The 21,303-nt window shown below is 40.5% G+C and overlaps 1 protein-coding gene across 5 annotated transcripts in view; it reads left to right on the top strand.

Moving 5' to 3' along the window:
• The window catches only part of MYO9A (myosin IXA), a 451,053-nt gene that overhangs the window by 358,871 nt on the left and 70,879 nt on the right, over positions 1-21,303 (top strand). For 4 of the 5 annotated variants that reach the window (XM_032791129.2, XM_032791131.2, XM_032791128.2 and 1 more), the window contains 2 exons: positions 5,698-5,817; positions 15,702-15,777. In XM_032791129.2, coding sequence (XP_032647020.1) covers positions 5,698-5,817; positions 15,702-15,777 — 196 coding nt within the window. The remainder of the gene's footprint in view (positions 1-5,697; positions 5,818-15,701; positions 15,778-21,303) is intronic. The other variant, XM_032791130.2, reaches the window with a different exon arrangement.

Raw genomic sequence — 21,303 nt, 5'->3', positions numbered from 1 at the left:
CTTTCAGGATACAGTCCTATAGTCGACTCTGTCTTGTGCCCTTTGCATGACCACTCAAAAATGTCTCACTCCATTTTGTTTTGTACCTTGTAACATTTATTCTTCAGATAAAATAATTCCACTGATATCAAGAAGACAGAGTGAGCCTTAAACTCCTTGAGTGCCCAAAATTGTTTGCATCTTAATTTTTCCAAGGGACACATTTTAAAAATGTTATCAAATAATGACTGAAGTAGTTTGAGAAATAATGATGACAAACATGCCAAATTTAAGAAAGCAGAACTAAAGAAAGAGGTCACCTAAAGCCAGATTTCCACTATTAACAGTAAAATGCAGTTTAAAGCATCTGTGTGGAGGAAATGTCACAATCCGTTATCTTATCATACATATGTAGTCAATATGTTATCCAGTATACATTAGCATTGCTATCACTTATTACATAGGGTAGCAAAGAACTTTCACATGGCAGCAGAAGCAGCATCAGTCATTCAGTTTATATTGCGTAGATGGTTAGTATGAAGAATAAATGATAATGTGGGCTAGTGCATTTTACATTTTTATCAATTTTTTTAGAGTTACATTATTTAGGTATAAAGAACAGGAGTACTTGTGGCACCTTAGAGACTAACAAATTTATATGAGCATAAGCTTTCATGGGCTGCACCCCATTTCTTCAGCTGCATGGAATGGAATATATATTGAGGAGATATATATACACATGCAGAGAGCATGAAAAGGTGGGAGTTGTCTTACCAACTCTGAGAGGCCAATTAAGTAAAGAAAAAAACTTTTGAAGTGATAATCAAGATAGCCCAGTACAGACAGTTTGATAAGAAGTGTGAGGTTCCTGGGTTCACCCTTTCAACAAAGCCCGATGCCAACTCTGTTCACATATCTATTCAAGTGACATCTTCATAGGACCTAATCACATCAGCCATACCATCAGGAGCTCATTCACCTGCACATCTGCCAATGTGATATGTGCCAGCAATGGCCCTCTGCCATGTACATTGCCCAAACTGGACAGTCTCTATGCAAAAGAATTAATGGACACAAAACACTCAAAAACAGAGGAGAACATTTTCACCTGTCTGGTATCTCAATACACGACCTGCGGGTTGGCAATGTTTGCAACAGAAAAAGCTTCCAAAAACAGACTCCAACGAGAAACTGCTGAGCTGGAATTGATATGCACAACAAATACAGTCACTTAGCTTGAATAGGGACTGGGAATGGCTGAGCCATTACATCACACTTCTTATCAAACTGTCTGTACTGGGCTATCTTGATTATCACTTCAGAATTTTTTTTCCTTACTTAATTGGCCTCTCAGAGTTGGTAAGACAACTCTAACCTTTTCGTGCTCTCTATATGTGGATATATATCTCCTCAATATATGTTTCATTCCATGCATCCGAAGAAGTGGGCTGTAGCCCACGAAAGCTTATGCTCAAATAAATTTGTTAGTCTTTAAGGTGCCACAAGTACTCCTGTTCTTTTTGTGGATACAGACTAACACAGCTGCTTCTCTGAAACCTGTCATTATTTAGGTATGTAACTATTGCTAATAGAAAAATATATTGCGAATAGGTACAGCATGTTATGGGACCCTGATCTCAGCTGGGGCCCATAGGCAGTGTCCTAATATGAAATGATGCTAGACCCTTCGGTTAAACTCTAGTGTTAGTGTTCTTTCCTGGGGAGGGAGTGGTTGCCTAGTATCGTTGAGCCCATTGTTACAATTGCTAACACTAAGAGCTAATTAATGTCTTTCCCTCCATATGTGAAGTAAATCTCCCTTTGCCAAGAATACTTTTATGCATAGAAGTTTACTTTTCTAAAAACAAAGTTCTGTTTTTCTCTTTTTTTAAAATTAACTTTTAAAAATTATTCCAGTATAGAGCATGTCAGTGGCACGTGTCTGTTATGGTGGCCACTTAACATCCTTAGAATGATAGACTAGATAAGCTTTGTGGCTGCCACTTTGAGAACACACTAGTGTGGTCCCTAGGGACTGATTTATATGATGGAACGGATATTGACAGCTTTTGTAACTAGCACTCTAGATTTCCCTTTCTTCCTTAATGATGATCCACTGTGCCTACCTCCCATTCAATTATCCAAACTCTAGCTACAGTTTGGCTTGAACTTCTCCATAACCCAGTCGGTGTCTCAAAAAAGTATCCCAAATGGCATTGTGTGTTAGAACAGGTATAACTGAATGTCCGGCATGGGGTACTGGCTTATATATTTGATATCTTAGTTTTGTACATTAGCCCCCAGAAGACTGAGAACTTTGTTCTGAAGCATACTTGATTAGCGGATGCTGGTGCCTATCGACTGCTATGTGACATAATACACAATTATCACAATCTGATAATCTAATGAACATACACCTCTACCCCAATATAACGCTGTCCTTGTGAGCCAAAAAATCTTACCGTGTTATAGGTGAAACTGCCCTATATCAAACTCGCTTTGATCTGCTGGAGTGTGTGCACACACACACCCCCTCCCACCCACCCCCCACGGAACACTGCTTTACTGTGTTATATCCGAATTCGAGTTATATCAGGTTGTATTATATCGGGGTAGAGATGTACCTATAGCAACTATTCTCTGGGAATTGTTCGGGGAGCTACTCAAATTTTAGGCCCTAAAGTTTACCTATCTTGATAGTCGTCCTATAAAATAGCACATATTTCTAAGGATTGCATATGTTTTGGGGCTTTTTTTATCCAAACCTTTCTAGGTTTTAATTAGCATGAGCTGAATGCATCTGGTGCAGCTGTAGTTGGAACTCATCATGCAATAAAGATTTACTTATGCCCCTGCCCCCCCCCATACATTAATACCTAATAACACCCCCACACTAGCACACATACTGCTCAGTTTTAAACATTAAGAAAGGCTAGGTGTCTTAGGGCTTGTCTACACTTATGGAGGATCGACGCTGTGGTGATCGATGCATCAGCAGTCGATTTAGCGAGTCTGCTAAGTCGACTGCTAATCTTTCTCCCGCTGATTCCTGTACTCCAACTGATGAAGAAGAGTAAGGGGAGTCAACGTCATGTAGTGTGGACCCTGTAGTAAGCAGATCTAAACTAAGTCGATTTGAGATACACTATTCATGTAACTCAAATTGTGTAGCTTAGATTGACTTTTCCCTTTGGTGTAGACAAGGCCTTATAAACTGCCTGATAGCCCTCTCTGACCCTGCTGTGATTGATCAGAAGGTACAGTTGCAAAGCAGTTTTAAAGGATGTCTGAAAAAACTGCGTATTTTCGTTGGAGCTTATTTTTTTTTCGGTGTTTTTAGGCCAAAAGTCTATATGCTTCCCTTTTCCCTTTCTGAAGGCCTATTTGAGTTATGCTAGCCATACAAAAATCTCAATCCTATGTGCAGTAGACTTTCCAAAACCCAGTTTGTTTTTTTTCCTTTCCTTCATTCTGTATCTTCCTTTCTTTGTGCCAGTGGTGTCCTGAAGCAGTGTAAACATTTCTGTGCTCTGCTTTCAATAGACTAGTATTGGATAAATGAATCTACTCTTCACTGCTACCTTTTGGAGCTTTTCTTACTGCACTTTTTATATTCTTGTAGTATAGCTTTTAGTGATGATGTGTTTATAACTGTGAGATATGTAGAAGCAGAGCAATATAACTGTCTGAATTTTGTTGGATATGTTTCTCTTCTGGCCCAATAGGTGTTTCTTACAGTGCTGCCAACTCTTTTTAATCTGAAAACTTAGATCAGACTGGGTAAAATATCGATAGTTGAGGGGGGTAGCTCTTTGAATTGCTTGTTTAATAATTGAGCTTTCTCTGTGGGATAACAAGAAACTGAAGTTAAATTCTAAAAGAAAAGCTCACATTTGGGTTTGATTTTCTTGAATCGAAATGAACTTGATTAAAGGCACATTGTCAAGTTTTTATGAAGCAAAGTTGTCTGATTTTTTTGTAATCTGATGACAAATATCCTCTAGATCAGTGATTCTCAACCCTTGGCCCGTGGGCTGCTTGTGGCCCAATCAGCACACAGCTGTGGCCCATGTGACACAGAAGGAGTACTGAATGCGGCCCACAATGGTAAATAGGTTGAGAACTACTGCTCTAGATTAATTTATTCCACATAAAACATAATAATGAACGCTTTGTTGCTGACAAATTTAAAAAGAAAAGTCTCTGTTTTGAGATGACTTACACAAATCCAGTGATGGAAGCCAGTCATCCATAGCTTCCTCTTTGGTTTTCTCTGTGTTGAGCAAGTTGGATGTGAACATAGATCCTAGCTCTGATAAAGGATTTATGTGTCTGACTTTATGCTCTCATGCTTCCTCTGATGGCTCTGCAATAGCATTCAACTAACAAGCACTATTCCCAGTGCTGTGCCCATTGCTGCTGACATAAATGATGATGCTGGTTTGCAGGCAGTAAAGCAAGCAAAAGAAAGCCATGCTGACTTTTGTTGAATTAGCAACAATACAAACCAAAAAAGAAGAAAATGAATGTTTGCTGAATAGAAAAAGGCAAAAATGGTGGTAAAAAAAAATTGGTCTTCAGGCTTCCAAATGGGCAGTACAAAAATGGTGTTACTAACATTAGAAAAACAATAGTTGACAGTGTTCCTCTAAAGTGTTCAGATCACTCTTTGCTGATAGTGTAAAGCATCAGCCTTGAATGCTAGGCTTAATATATCATGCTGACATAAGGTAACTTCAGTGCCTCATTACTCCTCAAATGAAGCATGACATGTCCCACAGTAATTCCCTTTTAGACGGTAACTGGAAGGAGCTTCCTGTTTACAACGTAATACCTGTTTAACTTTTTTCCAGGTTACATTTATTATGAAATTATCAGAGAATTATCCTGTATGCCCACACATAGATGTCCACCGTAACTTCTGACACGAACTCCCAGATTGTCTGTCAGCTAAACTCAGTATGTCTGAAATCTTCCCATTCTCAGCCCTAAGGAAGGCTAAGCATACCCCTTCTCCTCTTCCCTATGTAAAGTAACTCCTGTTTCAATTTAAATAGCAAATATCTGGATAAAATAGGGGTAACAGTATGTGGAGCAGGTCAGAATTTGAGGTGACTGTGCTTGTGAATATGTGAGTGAGGAGTTCTGAAATCAGTAGCTAACCTCGGTTGAACTGAAGCAGAAGGATTTATCGTACTGTAGCTAATAAAACAGAGATTTGCATAATCACTACTTTTTAAAGGTTACCTTGCAGTGATTATCCAGATGATTGTGCTCTGGCCAATCAATGTGCTGGAATTTATATACTATTCAGTTCACAAGAAATAACCCTATAGTCACCATGCAAATCAGACCCCCCCCGCCCCCAGTCAGAATGCAAGGAAATGTGTAATTGTGAGTGGATGCCTGCAGAGATGTGGGTCAGTACATTTGCAGTGTCCTTGAACTCTGGACTGAGATAATTATGTCCATGACTGTGTGTGATGTGTCATGATACTTTATCGTGAGGGAACTGAAGTTAACCTGTGTCAGTGCTATGCATTTTCATAACTGCTGCAAATAGCCTAGTTATTGTCTATAAACAGAAAGAAAGTGCGACTTTTGAACAATTCTTGTATTACATGAGCAGTTGGCAGCATTGTTCTTTACTCTTTCCTGATTTCTGCTTATATAATCTTTCTCTTCTCTCCATTTTTTGTTTTTATTTTGCTTCCCAAGGGCATGATGATGCAGTGCCATGTGCGGTTTTGAAAAGTGTGGATAGTTTTAGCTTTCTACATCACCCAGTCCATCAGAGGAGCTTAGAGATCCTGCAGAGATGCAAGGAGGAGAAGTACAGTAAGGCTCCATATCCCACCATCCTCTCTGACATGACACTCACACATCAGGAAATGGAAACCAGGAGCATTCTGGGTATCAAGGGGGAAAAGAAACATGCAAAGAAACTTCCAGTGTAGCCCAATGAGAGCATCATAATCAATTGCAGGAAACCTTACGGAAAGGATTTTAGCCCTTTCCTACTAGAAATTCTTAGCTAGAGTTTTGTTCTATAGAGATCTGGATGGAATAGACTCGCTGGATCGCCTGTTCTTGTTAATGAGTTGTTTAAAAAAAAATCCAGTGTATATCTATGTTTGTTTAATTATACATGGAACCATTTTACTAATGGTTTCACAGGTTGCTCTCCTAAATAAGACAGTATTCTGAAGTTAGTAACACTTTTCATGCCATTAATTTTTAGGTGTTACTACTATCACACCTAAAACAAGTTTAGAACCAGTAGGAATATTTCTAGTGTGAGTTAATATAGCTAGGATTTTACTTCAAGCTTTCTTCAGGATTCAGTCCCTTTCTTTTTTATTACAGCTTTATTTATATGTCATACTTTAAAAATAACTGTGTTTGGAGAAGTTGCCTATATCGTTTCAAAGGCTTTCATTTAAATGGGAGGAATTGCTATACTAGAAGACCCCTTTACAGAACGGGTGGGCAGAGATGTACTTGGTCTCCATTTCCTTGTCCTTACTCCTCTGTTTGTTACATAATAAACTAGTCCTGCATGAACAAACAGGCCTTTCTGCCTGTATTACTAATTATTATAGCTGGACTCCTATTGGAGGAGGAGAAGGGAGTCCAGCAGCATGGAACATAACATCACCTGCCACAAAGAGTAGCGCATGGAGATTCAGTGTTATAACAATGTAAAGGGCCTGCCGCAAGATGCCACGATACTAGTTCACTCTTTAAACTGCTCTGTATATCATTTAACTTTAAAGTTCAGATGCGCGTACAGTTGCAAGCGCTTCAAAAATGGAACATGCAATAGTCTAATGTCAAGATTTGCTTTGTTGCCTGTGGAGAGGTAATCAAGCTTTAAAGGTGAATTTAAAAAATTAAATATTTTTGGTGTCTGTATTTACAGAAGGCTTAAGTCTTATGCCATTGTATTCCTTCTTCATTTTGTATAAATATAGTTTACAGAGATGCGGCATTACTGTAAACAAGTCTTAATAAAGGCACACTTTCCATCTAAAGCATAGACTTTAAAATGCCTATAAGATGTGCCTAAACAGAACGTCAAAAGGGTTGTTTCCACATTGTAGAAATATGCATGGTAAGTACAGTATTTTTGTGTTAGCACTTTAGAGACTTCTAAAGTCAAGCACATCTTTCTGAACAGACTTCTTCCATGTGCTCCTTGCAATGTCTAGCACTGGGAAAGTTAAGGAAGGGTTTTCATTCTTAACATAGGCCTTGTCTACACTAGACTGTTTTCCTTTATCTTCCACCACCAATGGGAAATCTTAAGAAAAAGTCTAATGTAGACATAGCCTCTAGAATTTCACAGTCAATATACTTCTAAGTAACACTTACAGATAATTACATAGCTCTCAATAGTTTATTTCTAGTGTAAGTAAAGCAATTGGAATCCAGTTTAAGATTTGGAAGTTAGTTTAGCTATATGAGCAAGTTATTTATGGTTTGTTAAAAAACAGGGGGGGAACCCATACATCACAGAATATTTTTTAACTATGACCTATAATTTAGTGTAAAAATAATATGATGCAAGTTTATTATGGTCAAGCCCAACAGTGTTAAACTTAAATTCATTCTTGCCACTGGCGAAGCCTTGTAATTCTTTTCCCTGGAAGAAATCCATCTTTGATTGAGAAGGTGGAACATGTGATCTCTGTTACAGTTGCTGATGTTTTGTGACTTGGCCAAGAGCAGATGGTCTGGCAAACAAGTAGTTCATGCAGATTAGCTGCTTCTGTATTTGGGTCTCTTGCATATCCAAGTGCATGCTGCTATTGGTCAGTTCCTAGAACTTTTTCTTTAAAATAGGTAGAGTCCAAACCCATTTAATTATTTGATGCTTGGGAGTTAGATTTTGCTGGATCCATTCAGTTGCTAGCGTTGAGGCATGTATTCCCAAGTTTAAGAAGAGCCTGTATGCTCACCAATGGTACTACTTGGACTTGGCTTTTCCTGGAAGTTGAATAAAGTTACATCACCTTGATGTCTGAAAAATGGATTGTTTGGTAGAAATGTCTTTCTTTTGAATTGTAAGCATCAGTTGCAATCACAAGTGTAAATTAAAAAAGTTATTTAACCAGTGGATTAGTTTGTGAATCCAGATTCCTCTAGGGTGGTAATATCACTTACTGTTCTAGCTATTTGGCCAAGTTACTAATAGTCACCTTTTCATTGGTTGGTTACTTAGATTATACCTAGTACACTTCTGTTGATTCCGTAACAGAAAAGCAGGGACCCTTCAATGTCTTAACAAGTTAATCACAAAGAATAATAGGGCTTCATGCTCTGTTTTGAAGGGAATTATGAAACAAAAATTATTGCACAGTGTGATGTGCACTGTGCTTAGTATCAGAGGGGTAGCCGTGTTAGTCTGGATCTGTAAAAGCAGCAAAGAATCCTGTGGCACCTTATAGACTGTATACTCTATAAGGTGCCACAGGATTCTTTGCTGCTTTTACTATGCTTAGCTGTCTCTGAGTCAAAGGCAGGAGCTCTGTTGGTTAATGTTCCTATATAGTGGGTAGAAAGTATATTGTCCACAATTCTTCCCAAAAGCATGAAAATATAGACATTAGACATAGAAAAGACAAATTAGACAAATCAGTTCAGCCCTTGAAAGGACTAGCGTTGAAGTAGGGGAAATGAGTCCTCAGAGGGAAGGGAGTTTGAGAATAGTCGTATTTACAACCACAGTTTAGATTAACTGTTCAATCTGCATCTGCCCTGTGGATGGAGAAGCACCCAAATTCCAGATCCTTTGTTTGGAGAGTAATTGTTTATACAATTCATGAATAAATTTTCCATGGTCAGAGTATTTGGTGGCAGGGGAAGGGGAGCACAAGCAAATCAATGGGTTAAATTAAAAATAGCTATCCTTTGTTCCCAAAAGCCCCTCTGTTCCATGCCCAGTAGAAACAGCACTGCACTAAGACTATAGCTTTACCTAGTATTTTGGGGGGGATGTAGAGCTCTAAGCATTTGCTCTTCATCTGGTAATATGTATTTCTTAACTCAGCTTGCACTCATCTCATATGTAATTTATTTTTACAGTTGCAAGTGACAGATCTTTGGAGTAGTAGACTGCTTGGAGTACATGACACTTACTAGACACCTATTATATAAGTTCCAATGTAGTTTTAAGTTGATCCTCAAATAAAAATGTTCTTTTCCTGATTTATGTAAGACCAAGCTACAGCAGCATTTTGGTACAATCTTATCTTCATAATTTCAGCATCTCATAAAATATTCCACTCTTGTGGATGTTACATTTCTGGTAATTATAATCTTATCATTCTCATTTTAAGTTCATGCTGCAGTTATAGGATAAACAAGTTACTAAATAAACCAAAATCAGTATTCCAATGAAAAGTCACTGGTTATGAAAGATTCCAACCAAAATGGAATATAATAGATTTTCTCCATATGTTTATGGGGAAAAATCAAGACATTTATACGATACATCAAGTGAGAACCCAGTCAGTGGACGTCAAGATATTATCTGCTTAATTAATGAAGTAAATAAATAATTTAAAATTGATCTATGGGCCTTCAGTACTGTAAACATGGTGACATACACAGCCTGCTGTCCTGCAAGGTTGACTCTATCCTTAGGCAAATTTCCATCTACTGGGCAGTTATTTTACTGGTAGTTCCTTGTCAGTTTTGGACAGTGTAAAATCATAGTAAATCTGTATCCGACGAAGTGGGTATTCACCCACGAAAGCTCATGCTCCAAAATGTCTGTTAGTTTATAAGGTGCCACAGGACTCTTTGCTGCTTTTACAGATCCAGACTAACATGGCTACCGCTCTGATAGTAAATCTGTAAACATCTTTGGAGATTTAAGAATGTGGTGCAATCAATGGCCAACATACAGTAAAGATACCTACAAGAAAAGGGTGAGGTGCACTCATAATTGATTTAAAAGGCTGTTTGTGTTGCATCACTTTTTCCAGTATCCTACATGTGAACACCTTGTTGGACAATAGGATTCAGTCACGCAGCAGGAATCTGTGAGAGAAAAAGACCAGTGTATCATGTTCTGTTATAAAAGCACCATTCCACCCATTTCTAATGTCTCCTATCGTTTCTTACTGGAAGCATGGCACAGATGTCTGAGTTGTCTTCCAGCTCTGCCTCTTCCAGCCCTTCTCTGCAGAAGTGAGAAGAAAGTAAGAACCTCAAGAGAGAAGAAAAAAAGTTGAGGAAGGCTCTGTGTCCCAGATGTTAGTAGGTGTGTTTGAAGGCCTCTGGGAGAATTTCCTTCCCTTTGCCTGCCTCTCACATCTCAGATCTTGGGTTTGCTCTGGAAGCCAGAACCAGAGCTCCATTTCTCAGGACGAAGTTGCTGTTGCTGTACATCTCTGCAAAGTTACAGTTCTCCAATGCACATCTAACATTGCTTTCCACCCCCTGTCCCTTTCACAGCAAGACAAGCTTCAGTGTGATATGTTTTCTTTGCCTTCTGCTGAAGAGGCTTATTCCACATATCACTACTGATAATAGTTGCAATTTAGGCCCTTGCACTTCGCCTGGCTGGAGCAAGATGGGGTCCTGTAGGCAGGAATTTGTGACTCTAAGGCCTGCTGGAACACTACATCTCTGATTCCTGCTCTAAGGGAATGGAGCTGGACCTTCCTTGCCCTGGAAACCACTCTCTTTCTCATGTTCCTTTATGGGGAGAAGTCTGTAGAGTTTGCTTTTCCTGGCACAACTGGAACTGTTCATTCTGTCTTCCAGTCCATGTTCTTTAACACTTTGGAGCCCCACTACAAGTGGATTTACCAAAAAGCAACCTCTGGGCCCAGGCCCTGCAATCTCAGACAGGAAGTGGACAGCCAGTTCTATCTCTGGGGAATCCTCTCCTGGAAGGAGGCTGTGTAGCTGTAGAACAACCTCAATTCTGAAAAGGGGGACCCTGAACCAGAGGGTAACTTCCTGTCACTCATAGTAGCTGAATTCTCCAATCTCCTGTCTCCTCACCTCTCTGAATCTAAATGCCATACTGAGGGTAATGCTTTTGGGAGTGCACTAAATAAGAAATGTCTTCTCCATTCTGTCATCTTGGGTTTGACCGAAAAGAATGGGGAAAAAGTGGGCTGGCATTTGACTGTTCCCAGAGCTGCAGTGAAACAGGGTCTTTTCAGGTGGTTGCAGTGTTGTTGTAGCCATGTGGTCCCAGAGTACGGGAGTGACAAGGTGGGTGAGGTAATATCTTTTTCCCCTGAATATATTCCCCTATGGGTGCTCCACCTGGGATGTGTGTGTGCCCATTCACTAATGATCACAGATTGCAAAGTGGTGCTTGCAGGCTCACACCTGCATGAAGTAACACCTCATGCTCCAAATAAGTGGATATAGGGAGGCATGAGGCTACCGCCACATAGTTCCTTTTCAGCCACCTGTGGCTTGGGACGGAGTCTTCTTCAGTTAGCTGTATTCAGCTTCCCACCTTTCTTTCACCTCATGAAAGTTTTTAGTTTCTCAATTATGTACTTTACCTTTATTTTATTTTCACTATATTTCATTTAGCATGATTTTTGTGCTCCTGGAGTGGGGCTTCCCCCCCTACTCCTTGACCTTTTCCTCACAGTGACAGACATTCAAAATGCCTGTGGTGTTTGGGAGACTCCCACATCCCCTCAAAGTGTAAGATCTATCTGGAGTTTAAAGGTAGGTCCAGAGAAGATAGGGACATTAGACTAAAACTCCTGTGAATAGAATGTGCTCTAGCTGTGGAAGGGTCCACTTCCCATCCTGTCCCTCCACCGATACATCGACCTGAACATCACAGGCTGCTTCAGTCACCCGTCCAACACTATCTGCACCCATGGAGACAAAGACGTTAAAGAGAAGAAGGCATTCCTCCCCTACCAGAGAAACGAAAAGGGGTAGGTCACCCCATAAGACCCAATTTCGGGAGACCTCACATCCCTTAAAGGATACTGTGGAGGCTCCGACTGAGTCTGGTACTGAAGCATTGGTACTGTATAAGGAGCCTTGTATTGGTAAACCCTTTTCCAGAACACCTATTACAGCAGCACCACCTGATCACTCACAGCATGCATCCCTCAGTACAGGTTTCTTACCCTAGCTCTGAAGTAAGACAGGACCCTGCATCCACCTCGTACTACGGTAGTCTCCATCTCGCCAGTCGACAGTTCCACCTCCAGTACCAACCCAAGCTTCAACTATAGACTACTAGAGCCCTCTGACTCCTTCCAGATTTTTGTCTTCTGAGGCTCTCCTCATTTTGGATGAACCTGAATCTCCATTGCTACGGAGATTTATCAGAGCCCCTGCACTGGTACTATCCAGACAATTGCAAGCCAAAACCTGCCTAAGCCTTCAGATGTCAGCAACAGCCATGTTACTTGAGGCATCTCAACTTAGCTCCCAAGATGATTTATTGGACTCTGAGCTCTCGGTATGAGAATCCATTCTGCATTAATCAACCAGTTCACTGCAATTTTCCCCCTGCTTTGGAGATTGACTATCCCACAGAAGTTTGTCCAATAAAGGTTATTACCTCACCCACCTTGTTTCTCTTCAGGTGAGTCATCATAGTTAACACTTCCATCCATGTTCTCTCTTTGCTCTCCTTATGAACGCTATTGTGTTTCCCTGGGTTACACATAAGTTTCACTAACAAGAGGGCTTATTTAGCTATCTAAGAGGCTTACAAACTGGCTACCCATTCTGGTTTTGTGTCCAGGCATAGAACAGAGATCTGAGAAGATTCCCAAATAGGTAACCACTGACCTAAGTCAGTATCTAACTTACCTGCACATTTTTAGTCTCCACTCAGTTCACTTCCTATCTTTGAGAGACATCGTGTGATAGTTCCTGATTTGCAGTGCAGTAAATGGCATTGACAGCATCAGTGTCTTTGGTGATGGAATACCAAACCACATATAAAAGTCAAGTTGGCCACTCTCTTCTCCACAGGAATTAAACTCTGTCGAGAAGATCTGACGAAAGCCAATATGCAGCTTTCCGAGACCTGAAAATGCCCCCAAACATCCCAGATCTGACCACTTTGGCTGTACATCAGTTTGTAAGTGGGAGTTCTTCTTTTGACCAGCACCACCCTACAGGGGCAATGAGTTATAAGGGCCTGTGGTGCTCCCATGCTCCAGCAAATTCAGGGCCTGGGGCCCCGGTTCCACCAATGTTTGAGGCTGGGTCTCTCCCCCAGCCCTGCATGCCTCCCGCAAAGCATCCCTCAGCCCCTCCGGCCACCCCCGCGCGTCTCCCCCAGAGCATCCCTGCCTGCACCCTGGGCAGCTGATGGCTGCCCTGCTGCTCCGTGCTGTGCTCCCTTGCTGGCCCTAATCCAAACTCCTTATCCACAGACCTGATGGACCCCAGAGCCCTCACCCCCCCGCCCTCGCATCCCAACCCTCCACCCCAACCCTGAGCCTCCACCTGCACGGTGAATCCCTCATCCATGACCCCATGCCACAGCCCTCACTCATGCACCCCAACCTTCTGACCTAACCGAGCCCCTCCCATACCCCAAACCCTTCATCCCCAGCTGGAACCCTCATTCTCCCCGCCACACACACATTGTGCAATATAGGGAAACTGTTAGACACTTGCTGTTTCCAGACCATTTTTACATGTAAAAAATTATAGGCTTACAAGGCTAGTGTGTGTGTGGGGAGGACTTGGACCCATTTTGGGCACCACCAAAACTTATACAAACCTGCCACCCCTGCCAACCTATCTGATCTCCATTTTATCATAGGAATTTCTTTTGTCCCAGAAGGTCTCTTTCTCATGCTCTTCCTTCCAGACATTCAATCCAAGAAGAGTTAGAGAGGATGATGATGGGCTATTGCTCCTTACCAAGTATCATCATCTTCCATGGGAGTTATGAGTCCTCAGGTGGCTAGTAAGGCCAATCCTTGAACCACAAGTTCTGTTACAATGAGGGCAGATGTTTTCAGGCTCAGCAGGAGGCTGTTGACTATGACTAGAGACCAGTCTTTCCTTTCTCTCCTCCTTAGAGAGGATATGTTTTGTGGGGCATGAGGAAGGAATTTAGGGACAGTGTCATCTCCCATTTCCTTTTACTCGATTCTGTGAAAACTCTGATGGGAGTATACAAAAATGAGTTTCTGAAGTGATTGTTGTTCTCAACCTGTAGACCTAACTGTAGGACAGTTTTGCATGCATCCAGAGTGGCTGGATCTGTTCCATCAAAGTCCCTTTTGCCAATTCTGACAGCATCAAACTGAGAGGCTGAACATGTCTGAGTGAAGTGAACCAGGGTGGTTGTGACCTGTTTTGAGTAGTGTTGGAAGCTATCGACTTCAAAGACTCTCAGTCAGATTTGGATTTTTTTTAAAAAAAATGTTTTCCAAGAGGACTACAGGAGGACATTGTTAAACGTCAGTACGTTCTAAAATGTCTATGAGTTGGCTTTATTGAGAACCTCCAAGTGAGCCCCTAGAGGGTCCCAGGACTCTTTTAGCATAGCTGTACTGGCTCCCTCAGGATCTGTGAGGTAGGATCTCAGAGCTTGTTACTTAGGTCGTTTCTTTTGCAAAGCCCAAAGTAAAAGCTATACAGGCTTCCCTCACTGGCCTCGAATGTGGTGTGCTGTTACAGGTTTTAACAAGTTTCCCTCTCTCTCTCATAGGAGCAGTATTCCTTCCACATGCTCACCTTTTAAGAAGGCACATTTAGTATGATTGTTATCTCAGCCCTCATTTTGGAGAATTCAGGGCAAAGGAATACACACTTGATGAATGTTAGGTGAATTCTAAAAAATTTCTTGGTTCACACTACAGATTTCAGACAGCTAAGAAATTACTTACCTGTTTTCATGATCAGATGAAAAGATTGTAAATTCTCTAAATATCAGTTGCTGGGTGGATAAAAACTGTTTTGTTGCCTGCAAGCAGTTATAGCTTTCCTTTATTTCTGTTAATTTCATTTGCACCCAAAACATTTTTCACTTCTTGGGCAGACACAGTTGAACCATCTGCCATTAAAATCTAGAAAGCTGCTACAACATACTCTCCTCACACGTTTATCAGGCCTTGAAAATTGAACCTATAAGTATCAGAGGGTTCCGTTTTGGCAGAAAATAAGATTACCCCCTACAGCATACTGTTCACTATGTCAGTGTATATTCATTTGTTAGGAAGAGGAACAAGCAATGACATACAACAAGAAACAATTACTGGTAATTGCAGTAATCTAGCTATTTCTCTCTCTCTATCCCAACCAATTCCATTCTTGATGGAGTGATTGACTTTTATGTTTCTATATTTTTCATGTTACTGCTTTGAAGTGACTGACAGGAAGCAGGTGAACTGGTACCTTTAGATCAGTCATCAGTTTTCCTCCCACCTTGCTTTCTAATAGTGGAAAGTACACCATTAACAAATTGTTCACGTGTCATATTGGCGGGTGCTGGGGGAAGAGGCAGACTAGAGCGAACAGAATTGCTAGTAAGTTATGTTTCCTTGTCAAAGAACATGACAGATGTTAGTAGTCAGTTGATATTTCAGCAGCCGTGGCTCCTTCATAAACCCCTTACTTTGTATTCCCAGCATGTGCCAGAATAAATACATATTGTCCTTTTTCATTTGCAGCCAACAAAAAGCTGTTGCTGCTCTAATTTTCTCCTTGTAAAGAGGGGTGTAAAAACTCTTGTTGATATGCTTCCATAGGTATTACTCGGAAAAGCCCAAGAACGCCCCTTTCAGATCTTCAGGGAGTTAACACCATCAATGAGAAAACCCAGCGGTAAGTCTGCTCTTCACATAAGCAGGTAAAAATAATTTCAGAGGGGATATTTTTTTTGAACTGTTGGAAAACCACCCTGTGAATGCTTCTCCCAGGCTGACTTTTGCCTTTGGTTCGTTCTTGCTTTGCCCTTGTCACATCCTCAAATCCAAATGTCTTTGGACCCAGTTTGACAATAGGAATTGGAGAAAAGTTTCTTTCTACATAGAATCATGTAATTGTAAGTGGGAAGGATTTTAGAAGTTGATTTATAAAAAGGAGTGTGCTAAAAACTGAAGTCATATTATAGGGAAATAGTCAAGGTTGTCCACCCTTAACATTTACATAATTGTGTTTGTTGTAGTTATAGAGGTCAGAATTCTTCCACAGTTCTTCTTTGAACAAAAACAAGGGAGTTGCATATTTTATAATACACAGAATTATGCATCTGTGATGTGATAGGAAGAAGGTCCCATGGCACACTTTGGTTTGTGCTTCCACAGAATTGTGGGGGTTTGTAGTGTTGAGTTTCAAACATCTGCAGATACGTTTGCAGATGCATTTGTTCAGGGAATGTCAAAGGAATCCTAACTGCTAAAATGAAGATATCGCTAATGATTGAAACTCGCTTAAAATACAGGTCATCTACAGTTCTGTCATCGTAGAGATCTGGGTCTAAAGTAATTCTGGTGTTAGAGAGATTCTTTAAGATTATAAAATGTCCTTACAGTTCAATCCTGGATTTTTCCATCAAAGTTTCAGTGAGGACATAGCTCATGCAGGGTGTCATGCCTACATCTCAGGAGCCGTTAAGGGGTACATAAGAGGCCAGCGCCCCTTTCCAAGCAGTTTTTCTGACCCATATTGAGAACTAAGTCCCCTGTTAAACAGACTGCTCCTACCTTGAAGACAGATCTAGGCCTCTTCTGTGCTCCAACTTCTCTATTCCAGTGATGCAGATGTGTCAGGAAACCTGCTTAACCAGACCCCTCAGGATTCCCCTGGCCTAGGGGCAACTCTGTTTCATCCCTGCTCCTAGCCCTTGGCATAGGGGTATGGCCAGGGTGCGCCAGCAATCCTCAGCTGCTGAAATAACTGCTTGGGGTTGTGGGCAGCTGAGTGTCATTTATAGCAGCCCTGAATTCCTTTGCTTCACCGGAGACCTGGACCAGCACCGGGACAGGCCAAAATCAGGCAGAATCAGTGTGATCTGAAGCCACCTTTTTTCCTTCTAGCCTGCCTCAAACACAGTTATAGTGAGACCCAGGATCTTTTCTCTAGCGTTGTGGACTCTCTGTAAACCTCCCTATCAATCTACGTAAAGTGTCCCTTTAAATATATAATATTCTCCCATCCCAGTGCTCTTTTCCTCTGATAAAGCTGAGGTAGCATGACTTTTTTTTTAATATCAGGAAGGCCCTGAAGTTCTGTTGAAACAGAAGTAAAGAATCTCAGGTTGATAAATGAGTTTATTTTGATGTACCAAAGAACAACATGGTTCCCACAAAACCTCATTCTCCAATTAGATCAAAATGTCTATCGATGATAGTTATCCTTAGAGCTAGCACTGTCTTGTTGGAGTGGCCAAGGCCTCTCCCATGAGAAGCAATGCTATTCCTGGTGTGAGGAAAGGAATAAGTCTGCAAAGTCGCTGTGTGATCATCCAGGCACAATTTCACTAGCGCTTATAGAGTAGATACAGTTACAGCATTCTACCCAACTCTAGCTTCTGTTCTTGAAAAGTAATCCCACTCTGTCGTGTGAAGTGAATGCACTGGCTGTCTCTATAGTAGACTTTTCATTTTCTTAACCTTTCCTACTAGTACTATAACTGATCCAGCTCTAACCAGTTTAACTCCAGTCATAGTACATTTACTGTACATGGTATGATGTGTAATTGACGTGTGTGCCATGTAATTGCACTGAAATCCCTACTCCTCCATCAGAGGAGGAAAGGGAACAAAAAAGATGGACCTTTTTGTTCTTTGTTACTTGCAGTCATAGGCTCAACTGTATTTATTTGGATCAAAACAAAACAGCAGATAAATTCCCTGAAAGTCAAAGATCCCAGGATATCAGGATAAGAGCTAAAGCTTAGAAAAATTAAAGTGAAACACATCAGACTTGATGGAACATGTAAACTTTTGAATGCTTGAATATTTTCTCTAACTTTATTTAATAAATAATCATAGTTTTAAAAACGCATAATAACAAATGTCACCTTCATCCCAGTACCAAACAAACACTCCACTAAAAAACCTCATGTCAGGAGAAACCTTACAGAAGTAGTATGTTACAGAAGATGATGTCCTAGCATAGTTTGCTCGGGTTTTGCATTTGGTTCAAAATTAGTTTTGCAGTATTGTTAGGGTTAGAGTTGATCAGAAAATGTTCCATCTTTTCACTTGGCACTGGACCAGCTAATATAAAAGATTCCATTTTTCTTCACACGGTAGTGTTTGTTCTCCACTTGCCTCCATAAACTCTTGTGAAACAGCAGCTATGTTACAGGTCAGAGGTGGTGATATTTCATTGATGGCTGAGTGATCCTTATATATAATTTACCCAGGGGTCTGGATCCTTCCAAATGTAAGGCTACTTAAAAGTTTCTCCCCCTTGTCTTTTGAAGTCAGTGAAATTTTAAGAGGAGTAGCATACTACTCAGTGTAAACCAGGGTGCCAGAATCTGGCCTTTAATGTAGGGACTGGTGTCATTGGCTATAAATAGTGTAAGTGGTGAATCTGGCTCTGCACTTAGTTTTACCCGTACATCTGAAGCCTGACCTGCACCACCCTCAGTTACTCCAGTCATGACCAAAGACTGTCAACCATACCAGAATGTGTGAACGTTTGAGAAGAGCCCTACTGTGAGACCACTGAACCTTTCCCGTTTGCCCTAAAAGACATTTCAACTCAAGACTTCAAGATAAAAGGGGTAGTGACTATCATATTGTCATCCACTCCCACTTTTCTTCTTTCCTTCATCCACAAAAGTTGTAGGCTGGTCTCCGCTACGAGGAGATTGAAATTGCTGCAATAGATTCAGCAGGGATAAATTTAGTGGGTCTAGTGAAGACCTGCTAAATCGATGGCAGAGTGCTCTCTGGTTGACCCCGGTACTCCAGCTCTCCAAGAAGAATAAGGGAAGTTGACCGGACAGCATCTCCCGTCAACTCAGCACCGTGAAGACACCGGGGTAAGTTGACCTAAGCTACGTCGACCAGTAGCTGAAGTAGCGTAACTTAGGTCGGCTTACCCCCGTAGTGAAGGGAAGCCCTGTGTCCCAATAACTTTTCATCAATGAGTAACAAAGCTGCCTGTAAGAGTCCTAATATTGCTTTATTAACTGTGCTGGAATTTGTTCAGTGACTAGCCAAGAATGCATTTATTCAAGGTATCATAACTAGTGCATGCCTCTCTATCCCAGTACTGTCTCTTAAGTAGTCACAATCTGTGGTTCCACAATACATAGTAAACTACTGAGCCATTAAATATTTTCTGTCCCCCATAGCCTCAAAAGTAAAAAACAAAACACAGATTCAAATACAATGACTGAATATGCATAGGCTTGGTAAATCCATCGGTAAATGTCAGTTTCACCATACAAACACAGACTGACAAAAATGTGCCCATGTATAATGATCAAAATTTTCAGATAGGCAAAGTAGGAAAAAAGCCACTTTTATTAAAGTCAAAATCTTGGGGTTTAGATTTTTTAATTAGACTCATTACAAATGTACTAATGAATGCATATTAAAAACCTGAGTGTAAGGATATTTACTTTAAAAGTGGCAAAGAGTTCTGTGGCACCTTATAGACTAACAAACGTATTGGATCATGAGCTCTTGTGGGTGAATATCCACTTCGATGGATACATGCATCCAACGAAGTGGGTAGTCACCCCGAAAGCTCATGTTCCAATACGTTTGTTAATCTATAAGGTGCTACAGAACTCTTAGTCTGGATCTGTAAAAGCGGCAAACACGGCTACCCCTCTGATATTTGATATTTACTTTGTATATTTTGATGTGACACTGACAAATTGTTTCAACAGTTTATAAAGCTTTAGCTTTCTGAATCTCAGCATCTACTCTCATTAAATAAATGTTTGTCCCTACCTATCATTTCCCCAACTGTGAAAATTTAAATTGATTAAAATAAAAAATGGTTTAAAAATAAACATCGTTATTTTCTGTCATACTTATGAGCGGAAATAAAAATAGAATTCTTCCAAGCCTAAATATGCATTTGATTTTAATGTCACGCACTACAGTTAATTTTGTGTTGAAGACAAATGTCTATTATTTCATTAATTTTATAAATTTTAATTAAGTTTTACAGGTTTTTAAGATAATTTTAACAATTACCACATACAAAACTGTCTACAAAAGTAAAGATAATGATCTACCAAACTCTATAATAAATCAAACACTGTACTTGGGGGCGGGGGGAGTGTAGCATGATTAATTAGAAATCTATTTTTAACTAAGATGTACAAACTTAAAACAATCATTCAGATTCTCATGTCAGTGCTTTCTGATACTTAATGTGTGAGCCACTGAACATTTTTCTGGGGTTAAATTAAAACCAGTAGTTTCCTCTTAAATACAGTGTATTACTGTATGGCTTGAGCCCTGCAATGTAGCCTGAGACATTATTTTGAATGCAAATCTAAGCGATGACATCATGCAAGAAGTAGCTGCAGAGAAGCTTTCTGATGAATCCACATCCTTCAACTCTCCTCCAAAGAAGTGGTTTTTGTGGTTTCCACTTGAGTACTATGGCAGCTAGAGGAAAAAAAGCTTCACTAAAGCAGAAGCAAGGTAGCATGTCCAAAAGCAGCCTGAAGCAGCCACTAAATAATTAAAAACATGATATCACTAACCAAAGACTGTCAGGGTGGCTTTAGTTTCAGTTCAACAGAAACTGTTTTATGTTCATTAATGGTTTAAGAAATGTGAAAAGAACAGCTGTAGATCACTCTCTTAAAACAGTCTTGCTTTGTGAAATCATTAACCCCCAATTGACAGAGGTTGCTGGTATTTATGCTGTTGTTAATATGTTTTCAGCCTAGAAAATATAATCACAGAATATTACAATTCCCATCAAATCTTTTTAAAAACCTCCAGGAAATTTTAGTTTCTTCTTTGAGTAGATTCAGCCATGTATTCCAGCACAACAGAGCTGGATAATTTTGCCTAGCAGTGCCCGTAGGAGGTGGCACTTCCACATCATGACCATAACCCCTCCCTGGCTATTTGAGGTAGCACCACCTCCACATCCCCTCAGTTTCTTCTTCCTGTCCATGGCTGGCATCGGAGCCCTATGTGTTGCTTAACTTCACAATCCTTTAGCTTTGACTTAATCGTTCTAGTTATATATAGATAGTATCCTTAGTATTAGTGTTAGTATTTTCCCTGGTGATGCCCTCACCAGGGTTCAAAACTGTTGATTGTGTGTGGGGATGATTTCTAACAGCGACCGTCACACAAGGTTCTTGCTCTGCTTAGGCAAGCCTCACATCACAGAGTAGTGTTTGAATTGTAT

This window comes from Chelonoidis abingdonii, chromosome 9 (assembly GCF_003597395.2).
Source record: "Chelonoidis abingdonii isolate Lonesome George chromosome 9, CheloAbing_2.0, whole genome shotgun sequence".
In the NCBI taxonomy this organism is placed as follows: Eukaryota; Metazoa; Chordata; order Testudines; family Testudinidae; genus Chelonoidis; species Chelonoidis abingdonii.
This window is presented reverse-complemented; position numbering and strand designations above follow the sequence as displayed.